This window comes from Alosa pseudoharengus, unplaced genomic scaffold (assembly GCF_046254945.1).
Source record: "Alosa pseudoharengus isolate Yale_2024_CS ecotype anadromous, Long Island Sound unplaced genomic scaffold, YU_APseudo_1.1 YU_APseudo_1.1_scf_6, whole genome shotgun sequence".
In the NCBI taxonomy this organism is placed as follows: Eukaryota; Metazoa; Chordata; class Actinopteri; order Clupeiformes; family Clupeidae; genus Alosa; species Alosa pseudoharengus.
In genome coordinates, this window is record NW_027468848.1 from 14090157 (window position 1) to 14109603 (window position 19447).

Here is a 19447-nt window from a genome sequence, read left to right on the forward strand (position 1 = left end):
TAGATATCCCCATAGGTATTTCAACGCTTTAGTGTTATTGGATTATGAACAGCTTAAATTGTTGTCGAACCATGAAATACTCTTTGATTGAATAAACAGCTTATAAAGCACGTCAAATGGACATTAAACAGGGCTAACGTGTATCTGAACTTGACAATCACTTCCTGCTGCTGCTAAACACTGGACAGAAAGTGTGTAGCCTACCTTAATCTTTCGGCAGTTGTACAGTTTCCAGTCTTTGGACTAAGGCAGGCTAGGAAGAGTAATCTCATGGCTATGTTAGAGCATTACACTGAACACATTCCCTTCGTAGGAAACACGCCACACGCACGCTCCTCCCGGCAGTTGTTTCGACAGACACGCATGTTTGTTTTTAGCGTAGCCTAAGTCCGCCTGTGATTAAGTTCCCCTGGAAACTTTGAGCTTCCCACCCCATAGACATAATTGAATATACATGTGTAGATTATGTCTATGTTCCATCCAATCTGTTAAAGGGACATTTAGCTCCAAATTTTACGCACGTATTGATGCAACATGTTTCTCACTAGTTGTCAGAGGTCAAATGTGTAATCAATGATCCTTTACAAATGTGTTACTCTGAAGCAAAACGTTGAACTTCATTTCACCGTGGTTGCAGATTTCCCCTCCTTGAGCAGTCTGCCAGATCAGGGTAATGTACCTTTATTTTGTTATGCAGCAGCAGCTGTCATACTGTATCCAAAGATTGTTAAGGCTCCGCCTTGCTGTATCTGTTGCACAGAAGAGGCCTCACACGAGTCACCGTAGAACGTTGTAATGATGCCATGACAAAACAGTCATCACGTGATAGTGACAAGACAGAGTTGAAAGTTGGGAAATGCAGTAAATATCCACCTGAGAAGTAGCCTGTTTACTTTTCTGTTAATGATTATATTTTATTGTCATAAAGTAGATACATGGAGACAGAAAAAAAAGAAATAAGTGATCCCCCCACTACCACCACCCCTTTTTTTACAAATTAGACGTAGGATTAATCTGTTATAATGAACATGAACATACCACATTCCTACCTCCTGTACATCACTGCAGATTCAGAGTAGGGGAAGTAGAGAGGAAAATACCTTTGATGGACTTATGAATCAGCCAATCGCATGATTGCATGCCTTTTTTAAACCAATGAGCAGCTTTAATGAACCGAACTTGAGCACGTGACTTGCCAACTGTAAATATAGCGGAACCTGCAAGCCTGGATCTCTATAACATATGGATAAGCATTCCGCCATGCTTCATGCATGTATTTGAGTTGCTAAAGTGATATAGATGTCACATTCAGAGGCGGTGCAAGTCCTGTTTATATTCCTCTAAACAAGTTTGAAGTCACGAGGGGTTTCTGTGACTGGTGACTGCACGGTTTAGTGCAGTAACGTTAGCGTGCTAATAGTTTATTTAGCAATCAGCTTGTTGTTACCGATATTTTTCTGACGATAAAGAATATTCATTACAAATAAGCCTGGCATGCGATGGTTCTTCGAAGTGACAGTCTTCCAGATCGTTGACGTTGTGAACTGGTGAAATGGCAGTCTGATAAGCTTTTGATTGTCATCATCAGAGTTATAGTAAGTTACTTCAACTTGTCTTGTTTTGGTAACCACTAACGTAACGCTACTGCTAACGTTAAGTTCGCAAGCCAAGTATTTTAGGTTGAAGGTACACAGTGGCCTACTTGTATCATTCTACTTTCTATGGCTTCGTCTTTAAAAACAAGCTTGATGATGTTGATTTTGCCTACCGGTGTTATGTTTGCTACTAGCTGGTAGCAGCTCACAAATTCACACTTCAACAGTTAGCAGCTAACGTTAATGCAACATTTGTCGACCCAGACAGACGTGTTGCCATTACAAACTAGCCATATATGTTTTTTTTTTTTTTCTGAAAATAGGTGTAGCCTACTTGTTTGTGTGCTTATTGTAAACTTTGGTATAATATATTTGACTTTTAGGTGTTATATAGATTGAGAAGTGAAGTGTGACCCGACATTTGACCATGGCGTCCAGGGATGTCAACGAGAACACTCCACTGTTGGACAGCTCTGTGACAGTTTCTCGACCTCAGGAGTCGGTCTTCAAAGGGAGACGTCTGGCATGTGCCGCCATCCTAGTGGCCGAGTGTTTGGAGAGGATGGCCTTCTACGGCCTTACTTCTAACCTGGTGCTCTTCCTCAACAGCGAGCCTTTTTATTGGGAAGGTACACAAGCGAGTCAGGCGCCTTTGATCTTCATGGGAGTCACATACCTGGTGTCACCGTTTGGCGGCTGGCTAGCGGACGCCTACCTAGGCAAGTTTTGCACTATCGCGTGCAGTCTCATCCTCTACTTGCTCGGGATGCTCTTTTTTCCTTTCGTGGCCAGTGAGAGCACCAGAACGTACCTGTGCGGGGAACAGATCGCCTTTCCTGTCCAGCCTGCAGAGTGCCTAAGCACAAACACTACCCCACCTGCCAATGTCACCTGCCCAACACGGACTCCGTACTGCGGGGCTGTCATCTACAGTAGCCTGGTGCTGGTGGCCTTAGGAGTGGGGACAGTGAAGTCTAACATAACACCTTTCGGCGCAGACCAGGTAAAGACATTACATGTGCCTTCAGGTAGTAGGATCGCTGCTAGACATTTTGGACCCTTATGAACAGAATGTAATACTGCCCCCATCCAATAATAGCAACAATGTTGCCCCTGGGAATGGCCCTAGTTATTCCAACCTTATCTTACAGCCAGAGCCTAAAGTCCAACAGAACCCCTGTCGTAAAATATCAGTTAAAGACATTAGCCTACACTATGTGCTCTACATAGGCTACTTATGCAATGTGTATGACAGGAAGGCCTCTGTCTGATAAGGCTGTGTGTCAGTGTTATTTGGTCGAAGGGGTGAGCTCCTCTGGATAACTGGGTCAGCTACTGTATCTCCGAACACAACAGGGAACTCTGGGCTCTTAACCCACTGACATAACTCAGGTTACTCTCCCAAGTTAACCCCCCTGTGACTAGTCCCATTAGTTGATGAGTCTAGGGAAAATGTTTCACAAACTCAAAAGATGCCATTGTGCAACAGATAGGCTACAGTAACAACATGAGTACCTTATTATAGTTTCTGGTTTTAGATAAAGCACATTACAGTAATTTCCTGTGTATTTGCCACAGGGCAGTGTTTTATGAAAGAAGTTAAAGTTAAAAGAAAGAAAACTATTGATACCATGTTCACTGCCCCTGTTTAGTAACCTCATAGCTGAAGAAATTTTGCAAAATCAATGTATAATAGTTGGGAAATTACGGTATTGCAGTTCCAGTAAAAACAAAGAACTCATCAGCTGTCAGAATGATCACATGACAATGCTCTGTGCTTATGTGAATCACACTAGCGGTATTCATGGATGTGAGCATGATAACAGACCATGAATCGTGTTATGTTTGGAGCTGTGACTAACTTTAGTCTCCGTAGGGCAACTTGTTTATCCAGCCAAGACTCGTTAAAATGTCAATGTGCCAAGAATGGCTCATGTTACCAGCCAGTCACATGGTGGTTTGTGAATATGAACTCCACACACACACACACATACACACACACACATGCACACACACGCACACTTACTATCCCACATAAGCACATAGACACATACTACAGTGTTTGCAAAGTCTGGTTTGGCTCACTCACCCAGAGGCATTTTCGCAGTTCAGAAATTCCCCAGTTCCCCATTCTTAGGCCAGATAAAGCATGAGCAGGGCTTTACCACTGATATGTAAAGAAACAAGCCAAGATGAACAGGTGGCCTACAGACTATTTGGTTTGGTGTGGGAGAGGAAAATGACTTTGACTTCCAAAATCATTCAAGTTGTTGAACATTTGAGAGGGCCCAAGGATGATGATGTGTCAGTCATCAGAGAGAGTAGATTCGTTCAAAATAGAATGTTACATATTGGTCAGTTGTCATTGGTCAGTCCACTTTTGGTTGTAAGTCTATGAAGACATTGCAAATAGAATATAAGTCATGTTAAAGTGAACCATGTCCTTATGTTAGAAGACCCTAGCTAACAGCAGATCTTGGCAAGGGCATGACGTTCAGGTATGTGCTAAATTCTAAATCTGCATTGAAACATCTGAAGACTAGTTGAAGTTGACTGGCTCATTGAACTAGCAGGTAGTTTCATGTGCCAGTGATTTTCAGTTTTAGTCTTTGCTGTGGTCACTCTTGGTCTGTAAGCAGCTGTTTGGTAGGATGCTCACTGCCGATGCACCAAAACTTGTCTCTTGGTGCTGCTTGCTGATTCGCCAAGGTCAGGCAGAATTGACAGGACACAAGTGCCGGTGTGGTGCAACTCTGGACTCGCTGCAGAGCCAATCACTTCCTGTTGTTAAAGAGATGTTTAGATTTACCACAACAGCAGCATGACTCAGCTCATTCTAAGGAAGCACACACTGCGTGGGAAGGGGAATAATGGGGACATTTGGTGCCGCAGTGGAAGGTGTGAGGATGACCCGATGCGTTGTTTGGGGTGGACGGACGTCTTTTGGACTTGTTAAAAGCCGTTCACACTTAGTAGACTATAACAAAGGTGGCAATATGATAGAAAATGTCCACGCCTAAGCCATAACAATAACAACATGATTGACAGGGTCACTTTCAGTTATCGTTATAGTTATCGTTCTTGGAGTGAAGGGCCCTTTAGTCTAGCCTACATGTGTCGCTGGTGGGGCCTGTTAGTACTAGGGGTGTCACGATTCTTCAAATCCTCGATTCGATGTAATTTTCGATTTTAAAGTCACGATTCGATTCGATTCTCGATGCTTTTTTTAATATTACTATTAATGCATTCCTTATGTTATTTACTCTTTTTGGCCTTTTCCTTTTCTGTTTCAGGTGGCTTTTATTTTGAAACCGCTTTTTATTTTGAAACGTTCCAACCGCCAGGTTGTAATGTAAACAGAACTAACATTAGGCTAAAACAGAGACGTGAACAAATGAAACAATACAGAATGATAATTTGATTGTTTCAGCACACTCCAAAGAGACCCAAGGTTAGTGTTCATGGAATATGTACTTATCAATGTGCATTTTAAGCCTTAAAGTAACTTTGGACTGTAACTAGATAACCTTTTCACTTGCAAGTTGAGTAAGCTAAGTTAGTTTTAATTGACGTGAATGAATGAATACTTCCACACCGGTGATTTCAAAGTAGCAAGAGGGGCTTTGATTTCGGTAGGTTGATGTGTAAATTTTAACTGGCTGCAGTCTAAAATTAGAGGAGTGTTGACGCTGCAGTTCAGCACGTGCGTGTGTGTTTGTGCGTCTTGGCATACATGCTGGACGTGACATTGGGGGTGTGGCTGCATCGTCGATTCTACTTTTAAGTTCGAAGTTCGAGATTGAGATGTAATTTCGATCGATTTCGAAATAAAATCGAAATCGTGACACCCTTAGTTAGTACACCTGACCACATGGTCTTGGTCTTCCACCACTTTCTGCTGTGAAGGACCTAGTTCAGCTCAAACCTTTTAAAGGTAACAGAGTACCTTTTGATGGGTTGGAATGTTTTAGACTAAATTCCAAAGAAGTTTATGTTTGTGCTTTGTGTATTATTATTATTATTATTTTTATTATTATTATTATTATTATTATTATTATTATTATTATTATTAGTGCAGCATTATCTATTCTTCTTTGCCCTCATGATAGAAGCCACTCTGTAAAACCCTGTGGAAATCCGAGCTGTCGTTACAAATAAGTTGTGTGTCAGTCGGCTGCTCTAATGGCAGTCCCTCTGAAGACCAATTTTTTTTTTTTTTTGCCGCCACTCTTTCACTTCTCCCTTGTTGTTCGTATTTGGCATCAACTCTGTGTGTGTGTGTGTGTGTGTGTGTGACAGCACCACAAGCGATGCTAATATCACATTACACACTCATCAGACCTCATTAGGTGTTCATCGATCTGACGAACAAAGTAAACAACGCTTGTTTCCTGTGGGGTATACTACGAAGCACGTTAGACATATCTAGGCTTTGTAGACATATCGAGGCTTGACAAAGCCTTGACTCAGGGGTATGCGTTATGTGATACTACGATTGCAGTTATGTGATATATTTGTCAAACTAGGTTTCAGCTCAGATCTGTGCGCGTTCTCGGTGTTGGGATGACTTTGGCCAATCGTGTAACGTGGAGACGCACAAGACCGCCTCTATTTAAAAACAATTACTTCCGCATTCATGAGCGATAGCTTAATCTACACTGCAGTGATTTTTTGTGTCTAACCTTTAACATCAAATAAATCAATTGTCATCAATTGTTGTATGGTATGCACGTCCATAGTGGGATATTTGCACGCACAGCACTATTAAAGCGCATTCGAGACCCAAAATGTTAGTAGAGGCGGAGCTCCACCTGTAAGATATATGACAGAATCCTACACGTGAGATAACTTCGTTTTTAAGACAATTGATTGGTCAGTGTGCGGTAGATTACACGATTTGAGCTATAACTTAGCACATAACCTCCTCCCGACCAGGTTTGGTTGACAGCATAAGATACCATGGTGATATAGCGACACTAAAACAGATCCACTTTCGTGTCACAGCATAGCCTGGCTTTGAGCGCAACATACCTCGCTAACCCACTAATCGAGATTCGTAGTACACCCCAATGGAGGAGTTGTTTATTTTGTATCTGTCTTGCTGTGTACAAGGTGGTGGGTTTTTTTTTTTGTGGCAATGTCACACAAGCAAACCCAAAGACACAAACCAATGTTATAGCCTAGATTCACTTAATGGTGTGTGTGTGACACACATTCTCACTCACACTCTTAAGACACACACAAAACAGTATAAGACCTAGATAACTGTTCTCATGGGACTTGGTATTCCCCTGCACTGAAGATGTCTGACACTGCTGTGTTCCCAGTCGCAGCAGAGCCGAGAGAAGTGAAACTCCATCCTTTAGAAGCCCCTCTCACGAAGAGGGAGTGAGAGAGGCAGAGAAGCAGGGAGAGGGAGGCAAAAATCCCTCAAAGGCGGCATTGTTGTCTAAACCCCCCCCCCCCCCCCCCCCCCCCCCCCCCCCCCCAACACACACACACACACATGCACACACCCACGCACTACAATCTGAAATGGAGGGATGACTTTCATTAACCAGAGTTTTGTCCAGTGATCATGTGATTTTTGTGTGTGTGTGTGTGTGTTTGCACACCACACACCTTCATTTGCTATGGCCTCAGTGAATGTATGAGTCTCATTCATTCGTTCATTCATTAGGACTCTAGTGGTGCACGCACTCCAAACATGTGAGAAGTGAATCTGATCTGTAGCTCTTGTAGTTTGTTGCCGCACACCACAGGAAGGAGTAACTAGGCTAGATACAAATCTGATTTCAACATGTTCTGCTCAGGCCTTGACTTTAAAGTCCATTAACACTGCCGCACTGTTTTTGGAAGCTTTGGCCCAGAGTGCCAGTGTGACGGGCCACTAGGCCCTATTCATGGGTTTCATCAGGTCCCTTTCCACAGGTGTATTAATCAAGCACCATGCAGTCTGCATTGATAATTAAGGTGCTTGATTTTATACACCTGTGGAAAGGGACCTGATGAAACCCATGAGTACTCGTTTTCTCTGCTTGTCTTCAGGTGATTGAAGAGCTAACGAGCTGATGAGCTGCACCTGAGGGCAGGTGTTTCCAGTTAAAAGGCTGCTGCATCTCCCCTTAGGAGGGCCATTCTTACTTTGGTTTTTGGGACATGCAACACTGCACTCAGACACATTAGCAAACACACAACATCCATGCATTACTGATGACTGACTTTGACCCACCTCACACCGTTTGTTTGTTATTTGGTTAGTTTGGTTAATAAATCCATATTTTAGATAAAGATCCAACCTCTCGACTCCCTCTTTTGTTGTGCCCTTACCCCTAGGTCATAACATGGGGGCTCGTCTAAACAAATCTTTTTTCTGTTGTTAGTTTACATTTAAGTCGCATATTCATTTTTGTATTTGATTGTTCCGTGTTTGCTCCCTTTAGGTTTGCCTGCAATTTGTTTGTCACATGCCTTGCCTTGCTTGGGTGCAGGAGGGTAGTGAATTTGGTGCATGTAGCATATTCGTATTGGCAATTGGCATGTGTTCCTTTTGGTGTGGGAGTATAGTATGTTGGGATCACCTGGATGTGTCTGCTCAGGTGCAGAGCATCAGGTAGGCTAGTGCTGGAAATCCCACAGTTTGTCCTTTGGCGCCGGTAGGTGCAATAATTTGGTTAGCAGTCGTAGCACTTGATGTCTACTTAGGTGCAGGCCAGCAGGTGTGATTTGGTTGGACTGCTGCTCGCATAGTCATATGGTGTAGTGCCGTAGTCTAGTGCGAGTTTTGGGTCTTAGGTTTTCGCATGGTAAGGTTTGAATACCATTTTGGAAATGCGAGGTTTGTTCTTTGGTCTGCATTATTGGCTTGAGTGCCATTGTGCTAGAATGTTTATTTTGTCGGCTTTGCTAATGTTTGTGTGTGTTAGGAATGTGCGACATATGTTTTTCCGTGACTTGCCACAGGCTGGTCTATGGTCATTGGAGCCGTATTAACCAAGTTTTGCCGACATTTGTCTCTGAAATAGGATTAATCACCTGTGTTTAAGTGCGTTGCACTTCTTTTAAGGGGGGTGAGAGAGGTTGGTTGCATAGTTTACTTTAGATCATTCTGTTTTCTTCAGTTATTGGCTGAATTTGTAGGAGATAAATGGCCTTTTTGCTTATGTTGGTCTTAGCCTTCGTAGTTTTGTCTTGTAGTGCCATTGCTTAAAAACATTGTTTGCCACTTTAATGTCCAGTGCTCTCCGTTTTACCTGTTAGGCTTTAGTGGCGTTTCCCCTTTGGGTTGCGTCAAGGGGGGTTGTAGTGTTGTGGCAATGCGGTTCGTGTCAATCATCTTTGGGCGATTTGTCTCGGGAGCACGTCCGTGGAAATTTGTGGGGTTGCCTATTGCAGGTCGCTTTGCAAACCCGCTGGTTTAAGGTGCACAACAACCCGCCGCAAATCCACATGAAGACCTGGGGAGTTTAGCTAGCTTTGGGGCAACATAATTAGTGGGAAAACTTTTGGGGTTAGTTTTGCTTCATGATGGTTGAAGTTGTAAACACTGCCATTCTTTTGATTTGCAACTAGTTCGTTCTGACTTGTATTTTGAGCAATGGCACATGATTGAATTCTGACCGTAGGAATTTTCAATCATTGCATATTGTAATTGAATGTTTTCAATATTGGATGTGTTTTGGCCTGATTGGGATTCAGAAACCTACGGTTTCTGTTTTATGGGGGAGGGTGTGACGGGCCACTAGGCCCTATACTCGTTTTCTCTGCTTGTCTTCAGGTGATTGAAGAGCTAACGAGCTGATGAGCTGCACCTGAGGGCAGGTGTTTCCAGTTAAAAGGCTGCTGCATCTCCCCTTAGGAGGGCCATTCTTACTTTGGTTTTTGGGACATGCAACACTGCACTCAGACACATTAGCAAACACACAACATCCATGCATTACTGATGACTGACTTTGACCCACCTCACACCGTTTGTTTGTTTGTTATTTGGTTAGTTTGGTTAATAAATCCATATTTTAGATAAAGATCCAACCTCTCGACTCCCTCTTTTGTGGCCTTACCCCTAGGTTATAACACCAGCAATCTAGATCATTGTTGACGATTTTTGTAGAGCCACAGCCTATTCTATGTTATATCTATGGACACATACTATGGCTCGTTTGAAAGGTGAGACTTTAAGCTCTCAGTGGGTACAAATCGATTATTCCCGTCTACATACCTGTTCCTGAGAAATCCCAAGCTAAACAGTGGCAATTTTTTTGTATTAAAATCCCTGTTTTTTTTTCTAGAAATGGAGATATAGCATCTTTTATGAAATTGTTTGCCTGTAGAGTTTCCGGCAAGTGACCTACCAAGATTGCCACCTAGTGATAAACCCACGAAAATAAATGGCCTGGTTTTGACCTGACGTGCATGCGTCACTGATTCGACCCAAAGCGGCAACCATCAAAAGCAGTTATGATAAAATGCCCAGATAAAATGTCCAGATTGTGTGTTTTAATGAGTTTTCGAGAATCATCTATTTCAGTTCTATTCACAGGGTTCCCGCGGATCCTTAAAAAGTCTTAAATACAACTTTTTTTAAGGCCTAAAAAAGTCTTAAATTGTCCGGGCTGTCTTGAATTTTCGAAAGGGAGGTATTAAATTTATGTATATGGGACCGCCAGCGAGCGAGTGAAACGTCTCCAGCCATCCGGTTTTGTGTATTTAAAACGCAATTGTATAAGTGACTATATAAGGCTACGGGAGGAAGTGTAGTGGTTGCAGAGTGAAGATGTTTTTCACGGGTGTGGTTAATAAAGGTGTTAAAACGGTAATAATATGTACAAATATGCCTGACGTTTTCGTGGCCTAGGCCTGAGAGATACGCAAGTAGCCTACAGTAGAATAAGCGGGAGAAAGTTGATAAGCCAGTTAGCGATAGGGTGACCATACGTTCGAATTTAGGCCGGACATATGGATTTTAAAAGCTCTGTCCGGCGCAGCCTCAAGCCGGACGCTCATTTGTCCTGCTTTTTGAAATTGCGCTCGGCATCTAGAATCTTTGCTCGGACGCAGCATGGTTTCACAAACTATGGACGCAAAGACTGCTGGTCAAATTATGCGCAGTGCATCTGTCACTCATAATTTGCTGCCCAATTTATGAAGGAACCACAGACTGACAGAAAAAGAAAACAAACGTTTTCGCAATCAGGAGGAAATACTGTACATGTTAAGTTGATCTGTTTGCATCTTTCCAGCGTGTTGCTGGCCTAGCCTAGGGTAGAAAATATCTGTCTTAAGTTATAATACCTGTAATATCTGTCAGCAGCTTGCTTGCCAGCCTTTCCCAGAAGGCCTACTTCGCAAAAGTTGTGAAATATGACCGCATATTTTTTTTGAATGTCGGTGACTGGCTACATTAAAAAAAAAAGTCAAGCTTTGGTTACTTTAGATACAACTGGTATGCAAAATGTAAAGTAGTGGATTAACTTTAATTTGCTGTGCTGCATATGGGACAATAGATGCACATAGTAGATTATATAAAGAAGGCCTATTAAAATATTTAAATAGCTTAGTCTAACTTTGAAAAAAATATTGAAGGGAATCCAGTCCAGTGCACATGTCTTTGGCAAGTAGTCTAGGCTACTACAGATACAGGTGAAGAACAGTCAGCCTCAGCCAGTAAGCACAACCAGATATGTACAGCCAGCTTCAAAAGCAAGCAACCCAGACCCTAAAATTGCTGTGAAGGTAATTCACACACAATTATTTTTCTTTCGCCAAATATATATTTGGTAACTTCTATAGACATCCAAAATGGGGTGGGGTTAAAATTAGTAGAAAAAAATAAACTGTTGCATAAAACAATTTTAAGTTGTTGTATGTATCTTTTTGCCGTGGTATAGTCTTAATTTTTTCCATTTAGATGTCTTGAAAAGTTCTTAAAAGTCTTTGAATTTGCACTTGGAAAATGTGCAGATACACTGTATTCATCATAGAGTTCCCAAAATCGCACATAAGGTGTGTTAGAGTATCTATTTTGAGTCAATATAGCGTTTTTGGCTAAGGTTAAAATCCATTATTTCTGAACCATTGCAGAAAGTGCCAATGTGTAGGCAGGAAGCTTTTAAAAGACTCTAAATGTGGCCACACTGTAGAGGGTACAAAGGTACATCTCCCACATAAGTGACTGTCAGTAGTAGACTACCTGCCACAGCCTCGGAGGGGTCACATCTGAAAGTTGTCAAGAAAAATGTTCCTGAGAAAAAAACCTTGAAAAAATGTGAAAAGATAACGGTAACCTTACATGGATGAGGTTAACAACACGTTATTGAGGCACAGTAATGACATTTTGAAAAAAAGTTTTGAAAAAATATTATGGAACATCCATCTGCCACCATGTTTCATTTTAACAGGTCCTCTGGCAGTATATGACAGTTTACAGCACAATGCCAGAGCAAATGGCTTCGTGTTAAACTTAAGGAAGTTGTTCTATAATGATGTAGGTGTGTGTGTGCGTGCATGCGTGCACATTTTTGTGTGTGTTTTAATCACCATAAAGTTTACCTTGGGTCAGTCCAGATTTCTGTTTGTGTGGTAATGGATTTTAACAATGTGTGTCGCTTCTATGGCTGTTTTTTAGGGAATCAAAGCCTGAACCACTAATGAGAAAATATGTAACCACTGAAGTACAGAGACACGAACTATCTCACTAAAACAGCACCTGTAGCACTCTCCACCTGCAACACTGGAGTCCATCTGCTTGCCCTGCTAGAAAGGATAGCATTTAACCCTTAGAAACCGATTGACGCAAAGTGCGTTAAAAAACACACCCTTTCTTCTTTGTTACATTGCTCCGGAACATCACGAGACGAAACCTTTATAGCGTGACAGAGCAGAAGTGGGACTTTCCAACGAGACTACGCACTTGTCTGTATGATCAAGTATGACAATGGAAAAAAATCCTGAAATTAAATCAAATTTCATCATATTTACCTGCACACCCATTACTCTCATTTGAATTACTCACAAACCTGTGATCGCATAGATATGGCAATATCAGATGAAAGAGGAGACACAGGGCTATCCATTGGTACCAAGTATATTGATCCTTTTGGGTTATAAAAACAGACAAAGTGACGGCAAAATAATAATGTCATGTACAAAAACCAACGCTGCACACCCATTACTCTTGTTTGAATTACTCGCGAACCCCTAATCGAATAGATATGCCACGCTTGTCAGATGAAAGGAGACACAGAGCTATCATTTGATACCAAGTACATCCTTCTGGGTTATAAAACAGACAAAGTGACTGCAACTAGCTCGACTTACCCCACGTTTTTGTGTGTGTGTTTTTGTGGCAAAGTATGTATCATCCAACGCTATTACAGTATGTGTTTCTCTATGGCAAAGCATGTTCATAATCCAGTTTTGAGATCCTAGCAAATTCCTGCATGACATTCAATTCAAGGCTCACATTGCATCCCAATTTGTTCGACAAAGAAACATCTTTTTTGCCTTTACTTTGTTCATGGCAATGCAGTAAAAAGTTGTTGTAGAGAATCATGAGTGCGCACACTGGCTAACACGCAAACCCGGGTCAAGTCAGGTCAGATCAGTTTGTGTCACAGATATGGAGTGCAGAAAGGTCATTTTTCATCACTAAATAAAAAAAAAAAGGCATTTATTTCTGTAAGGTGCACACCACATGTCTGTAAATTGCTCAGCCCCAAAGTCCCCTTCCATCATGGTTCTTATATTACCAGATTCAGGACAGTCTAGCCTACACATGAAAGTCATGTCCAGCTGGCAGCTTGCTGTGGTGAGATACATTTCAAAATGTTAGAATTGTATAATATATTTTCTGTTTTTGTATTATTTAAAAATCAAATCAATGTAAGCACTAATATATGAAATGATGGCAGATCTTGGTAGCCTAGACTGTGCTGAAGAAAATATAGCATGTGTAAATGACACTTACAATGACCAGGATAAATGCTTATAACTAGTGAGAATGGCCTAACCTAGAGTAGGGCTCATATTTTTCACATTTGCTCAGCCCCAGAGAATCCCTCCACCATGGCAATGATATTGCCAGATTCAGGACAGTCTGCCCTACATACACATGAAAGGCAAGTCGAGTTGCCAGCTTGCAGTGGTGAGATACATGTCAAAATATAATAATTTTTATAATACGCTTTTTGTATTTTTTTAACTTAAAAATCAAAATTAAATCAATGCAAGTATTAATACATGAAATTGTGGCAGATTTAGGTAGCCTAGACTCTGCCGAAAAAAAACAATATATAGCATGTGTTTATGGCACTTACAATGACCAGGATAAATGCTTCTAACTAAAGGTAATGAAAATGCCCTTAAAACAGTCTAGGGTTCTAAGGGTTAAAGGATGGACACCAGATAGAACAGGGATTTATGCACAGGACAAGATGATGCTGATTTAACCTTTAAACTTTTACCTTTGACTTATCACTATAACGATAATGGCCAAAAGTATTACTCTAACTAATATAATGGAACATGTACACACACATACACTATAACAATGACAACATGATTGTCAGGGTCACTTTTTAGTTATCTTTATAGTTAGCATTCTTGGTGTGAATGGCTCTTTAGCCTACATGTTTCGCTGATTTCACCTTTTTTGACCGTTTCCGTTCCCAGGTGAAGGACCGGGGCCCGGAGGCGACGCGGCGCTTCTTCAACTGGTTCTACTGGAGCATCAACCTGGGCACCATCGCGGCGCTGGGCGGCATCGCCTACATCCAGCAGAACGAGAGCTTCCCGATAGGCTACACGGTGCCCGTCGTGTGCTTGGGCGTCTCCTTCCTGGTGTTCCTGCTGGGCCGCGCCGTTTTCATCACCAAGCCGGCCGACGGCAGTGCCTTTACCGACATGTTCAAGATCCTGGGCTTCGCCTGCTGCTGGTCGAGCATGCCCAAAGAGCCCAGCTTACTCAGGTGAGCACACACACACACACACACACACACACACACACACACACACACACCTGCACTCCAGTAGGTGGTGGGAATTGACAGACCGCTCCGAAGGAGATAAAAGGAGTTAAACACATACAAACATAGCCACACAAGTGTCTGACATTGGCAAAGGATATCTTTTTGACAAAAGGAAAGAACACACACACACACACAAACTTGCACGCCATACTAGATGCATAGATAGACCAAAAGTAAAACTTTTTGACGCACAATCCGATTCACTTTAAGGTTACAAAAAAGCACAGTCTCTCAGAGGGTAGACATTGTAGGGTTTTATTTTTATTCAGTGCTTTATTCAGCCTACCTCCTCTCCATCTATCCTGTATGTGTGTGTGTGTGAGACAGACAAAGAAATGTGTGTGTGTGTCTGTGTGTGAGTGTGTGTGTGTGTGTGTGTGTGTGTGTGTGTGTGTGTGCGTGCGTGCGTGCGTGCGTGCGTGCGTGCGTGCGTGCGTGCGTGCGTGCGTGTGTGTGTGTGTGCGCGCGTGTGTGTGTGTAAGGGCTTCAGCGCTCCTGTTGGGTGTCAGTGTGTACTTGCATGTGAGCAGGTTATCATTTGAAAAGTGGGGCGTGCTTTAAACTAGGCAACGTGTCTAGAGGTGGCTCTCTTCCCTCATATGGAAGGACAAAGCAGACTGTGATTTCAAATCATATGTTCTGATTAAAGGTTAACTGATTCAAATTCAAATAGAGAGGTTTGCAGCTGAAGCTGATAGAGGTTAAAAAAATCTTGTAGCTCTCTCTCTCTCTCTCTCTCTCTCTCTCTCTCTGCTGTGAGGGCGACATCCATAAGAGGTGTGTTTTCATGTGCTGATGAAAGGTATCGAGACACAGCTGTGCTCCTTATTTGATGTGAGCTCCATGGGTTTGCAAAGCAGAGAGAAATTGGCTACTGTATGTGTGTATTTGTGTGTATGCTTGTCAAAAGATTGAAAGACTGATTTCAGTGCATGAAAGCAGTACAGTTGTGTGTGTGTGTGTGTGTGTGTGTGAGTGTGAGTGTGAGTGTGAGTGTGAGTGTGAGTGTGAGTGTGAGTGTGAGTGTGAGTGTCTTCTCTATGCATGTGCCAGAATGTTGCATGGTCTGTGTGTGCAGATGATTCCAGATTAAAGAGCATCATTTGTCATGAACATGCACACACAAACAACTGAGAGTCCTGTGGAGTGTTATCCATAGAGTGTATGTGTAGTGTGTGTGTGTGTATTTATAAGAGGTGTATCTTCTGACAGCTCCCTGCACTGAAACGACCCTCTGATCACACACACACACACACACACACACACACACACTGCCTGTTCTCTTTCTGTGTGCGCTCCAGTTCCAGTTGTCTTTGAGAGAAAGCTACTCTTGAACACAGTGCTGCTGCTTAGCTGCAGAGTACAGGGTTCCCCCCTCAAACCTGACACTCAATGCATTTCTCTTCTTCAAGTCGCACCCCAAGCCTCCAGCTTTCAGGAATTCCTTATTACAGAGGGATTTCACTTTTATCTCTGCCACACTTACTTTCTCTCTCTCACACACACTCTCACACATTGAGACACACTCACACACACACTCACACACACACAGCCACACACACACACACTTCTTTGTCTGTCTTTATCCCTTGCTCTGACTTTCACATTTTCCCCTTCATGTCTCCTTATACTTTCCTCCTTCTCTTTATCTATATTTTGCCCTAACCTTCACTCCAAACTTCTCTTTCTCTCTTCTTTTCTCTTTGCATCCCATCTCTCTCTCTCTCTCTCTCTCTTTCTTTCTTTCTTTCTTTCTTTCTTTCTTTCTTTCTTTCTTTCTTTCTTTCTCACTCTCTCTCTCTCACTCTCTCTCTCTCTCTCACTCTCTCTCTCTCTCTCACTCTCTCTCTCTGTCTGTTTAGAGGTAGATTAGAGGCTTTAGCGTGCAGCTCCCCGTGCCCGTACCGGAGGTTGAGTTGTAGAAGGCGTGAAGCGGACGAGGCTGAGAGGCTGATAATGAACTCCTCTCAGAGTCAGAGTCCAGGGGTTGAGGAGAGGTCAGCGTCTACTACACAGTGGGACTGACAGGCTACTGAAGCGCTCAGTTCGCGGAGCGTATGCTGCAATAATAATAATAATAATTATTATTATTATTATTATTATTATTATAGTTGAACTGGCTACACCAGATGTGATCGCAGTGTCAAGTCAAGTCAAGTCAAGTTTATTTATATAGCGCATTTCATACACAGAGGTCATTCAATGTGCTTTACATAAACAAAACCAAACAATAAAAACAAATAAAAGCATAGAAGGGCAATATAGTCAAAGAATAGTTAAAAGGTAAAGATCATAATAAAAAGAAAACATAAAACAAGGTAAAATCATTTAAAAATAAAGAATAATTAGTAAGCAAAACAAAGGCAAAAGTAGTAAAAAAAAAGTAATAAAAGACAAAGTAGAATAATTATCAAGGCAGATTCAGAATTTGTAACTCGGCACAGTTAGCAGAAAGCATCTGAGAACAGTTTGGTCTTAAGTCTAGATTTAAAACTGGCTACAGTTGGGGCCTTTTTGATGTCATCCGAAAGTAGGTTCCACAGCTGAGCCGCATAGCAGCTAAAAGCTGCTTCACCATGTTTAGTTCTAACTATAGGTTTTACTAGCAGGTTTTTCACCTGGGACCTGAGAGGACGAGTGTGATCGAAACAATCGAAAACAATTAGACCGGTCTTCTAAAACTATTTGTTGGCTCCGTGAACTAAATGCTTCAGTTGCGTACCTGGTGTAGCTTGCCTGTCATGCAACAATGTTACTTCAGGTTCTGTATTAACTGATTTTTCTGTTAAGAGAAAAAATAAATACGATTACCCCAAATACTCCAAACATTCCGAACCATCCAAATCTCTGGATGTGATGAATGATGAATCCCCGCCGATTCTTTGGTAATCTCAGTAAACAGTGAGCACTCATAAAATATGAACAAATTGTGGAACAAAAATGAGGTGAGGTTTGCTCCTGTAACACGTTGTGCATCAGGCCCAGTGTTGCCGTGTGTTTCTCAACAGCCATCTCTTCAGGTGTTTCAGCAGCTAGGGGTTCAACACACAGAACCCACCCTTGTGCTTTCATCACTCTCTGTTTCTCCACTGTGAAAGCATCATCACTTGTGTGTGTGTGTGTGTGTGTGTGTGTGTGTGTGTGTGTGTGTGTGTGTGTGTGTGTGTGTGTGTGTGTGTGTGTGTGTGTGTGTGTGTGTGTGTGTGTGTGTGTGTGTGTGTGTGTGTGTGTGTGTGTGTGTGTGTGTGTGGAGATTAATCGGTTGTACTTTTTCTGACACACACACACACCAGCAACACATCTCCTTGCATGATAACTCCTATAAATCACACTGCATACACTGCATACATGCTGTGGCTGTGCAGGCCATAATAGTCTAGATGCACCATGGGAACTGTCATGATAATGCCATGGAAATGCATTGGCTGAGAAGCAGAGCAGATCATTATTTATTTTGAGTGAGTGGTTTCTGTCACAGGGATGGCATTGTAATGAGGGGGACTGATACATTATGCTGTGAAAAAATCATAGCACAATATCAATCTATACCCTTGAGTGTCAAACGTGGTGTTGAGGAGAATCGATATTGGTCATCAAAGTTTATATCTAGTCTATCTCCTCGCCTGTTGGCACGCATCATGATACAACTCAAGCCTGCAAAGTACAAAGACTACTACTGATAGCTACATCTAGGATTTAATGTCTAACTGTAAAATATGTCCCTTCTCTCTTGCCGTAGGCCTAAGCCCACGTTGTTGGATGGAGCAAAGGTGACCTACGGAGGAAAGTTCCCAGAGGAGAAGGTGGATGAAGTGAAATCCCTCGCCAAGATACTTCCTGTTTTCCTGGCTCTCATCCCCTACTGGACTGTCTACTTCCAGGTCAGTGGCTGCGTCCCTTTTAAAGCCTGATGACTGTTATTTCCAGCGGCTGGCTCTCTCAAACCCCCTGATTAGCATTTGCTTCCAGGTCACTGGTTGTCGTCATAGCCACGATCTCTCTTGAGCTGTGCTCACACGGTCTAGTCCAAAGACTTTCGGAACCTCACTATTTTCCCAGCATCTGTAAACACAGGGAAAAAAAAGAAAAAAACACGACAATTTATTTACTTATCTAGCAGCCTATTGCATATGTTTACATTGTATCTATCTGTACGTATAGTATGTAATAAAGAAAAGAAAACATTGAAAGCTGAACATCGAGGGTTTTTTACCACAATACCAACCCCACTCTGATCACAATGTATAATCAGGTGAGAGACTTAAGGGCTCAACATGCTTGCGTCAACTCAATGGCGTAGATACGCCGTCACTCCTACGGCGTCGTAACCGTTTTATGGTTCTGCGTCGGGTTGCTTTGGATCGCAGTGCATTTCACCGCCATAACGCTCGGTGTCGCCTGTGTCTGCGTCGCTCACCACCGAAACAATAGACTGTATGACCGAAACGGTACTCAGAATGGCAAACCCCATAGACTGTCGTGCCAAAATATTAATCTTATTTGCTTAGATTTTGTACAAAGTATCGAGAAATAGATACAGTAAAATCCATTGACCTAGTTACTGTAACCAGCAAATCTGAGGTTATTTGTGAGGTGTCTGCCAGCCAGTTTAAGTTATGGTAGCAAGCGAACTTTAGCACAACTGCCCACAAAGTACTGCTTGCTGGCAAAGTGCTAATTTCAAAACGTTACTGACATATAGACACTTTACAAACGGATAACCCCATCATTGTAACCAAAGTATGTCTGAGTTTATTTGCAAGGCTTATGACCGTGAACTAGCATGTTGCTAACTCCCCACAGTAGGATGCTTGAAACACAGACTAT

The 19447-nt window shown here is 42.2% G+C and overlaps 2 protein-coding genes across 4 annotated transcripts in view; one reads left to right on the forward strand and one right to left on the reverse strand.

The window, feature by feature from the left end:
• The window catches only part of glt1d1 (glycosyltransferase 1 domain containing 1), a 102613-nt gene extending 101870 nt beyond the window's left edge, over positions 1-743 (reverse strand). For 2 of the 3 annotated variants that reach the window (XM_076270961.1, XM_076270960.1), the window contains exon 1: positions 205-655. In XM_076270961.1, the coding sequence (XP_076127076.1) occupies positions 205-272 (68 nt within the window). In that variant the 5' untranslated portion in view covers positions 273-655. Of the gene's footprint in view, positions 1-204; positions 656-679 lie in introns of those variants that run through there. The other variant, XM_076270962.1, reaches the window with a different exon arrangement.
• Positions 744-1378: 635 nt separating this feature from the next.
• Positions 1379-19447, forward strand: part of slc15a4 (solute carrier family 15 member 4) — a 70455-nt gene continuing 52386 nt past the window's right edge. The window contains exons 1-4 of the mRNA XM_076270196.1: positions 1379-1595; positions 1979-2598; positions 14265-14560; positions 18360-18501. Of these exons, the coding sequence (XP_076126311.1) occupies positions 2023-2598; positions 14265-14560; positions 18360-18501 (1014 nt within the window). The 5' untranslated portion in view covers positions 1379-1595; positions 1979-2022. The remainder of the gene's footprint in view (positions 1596-1978; positions 2599-14264; positions 14561-18359; positions 18502-19447) is intronic.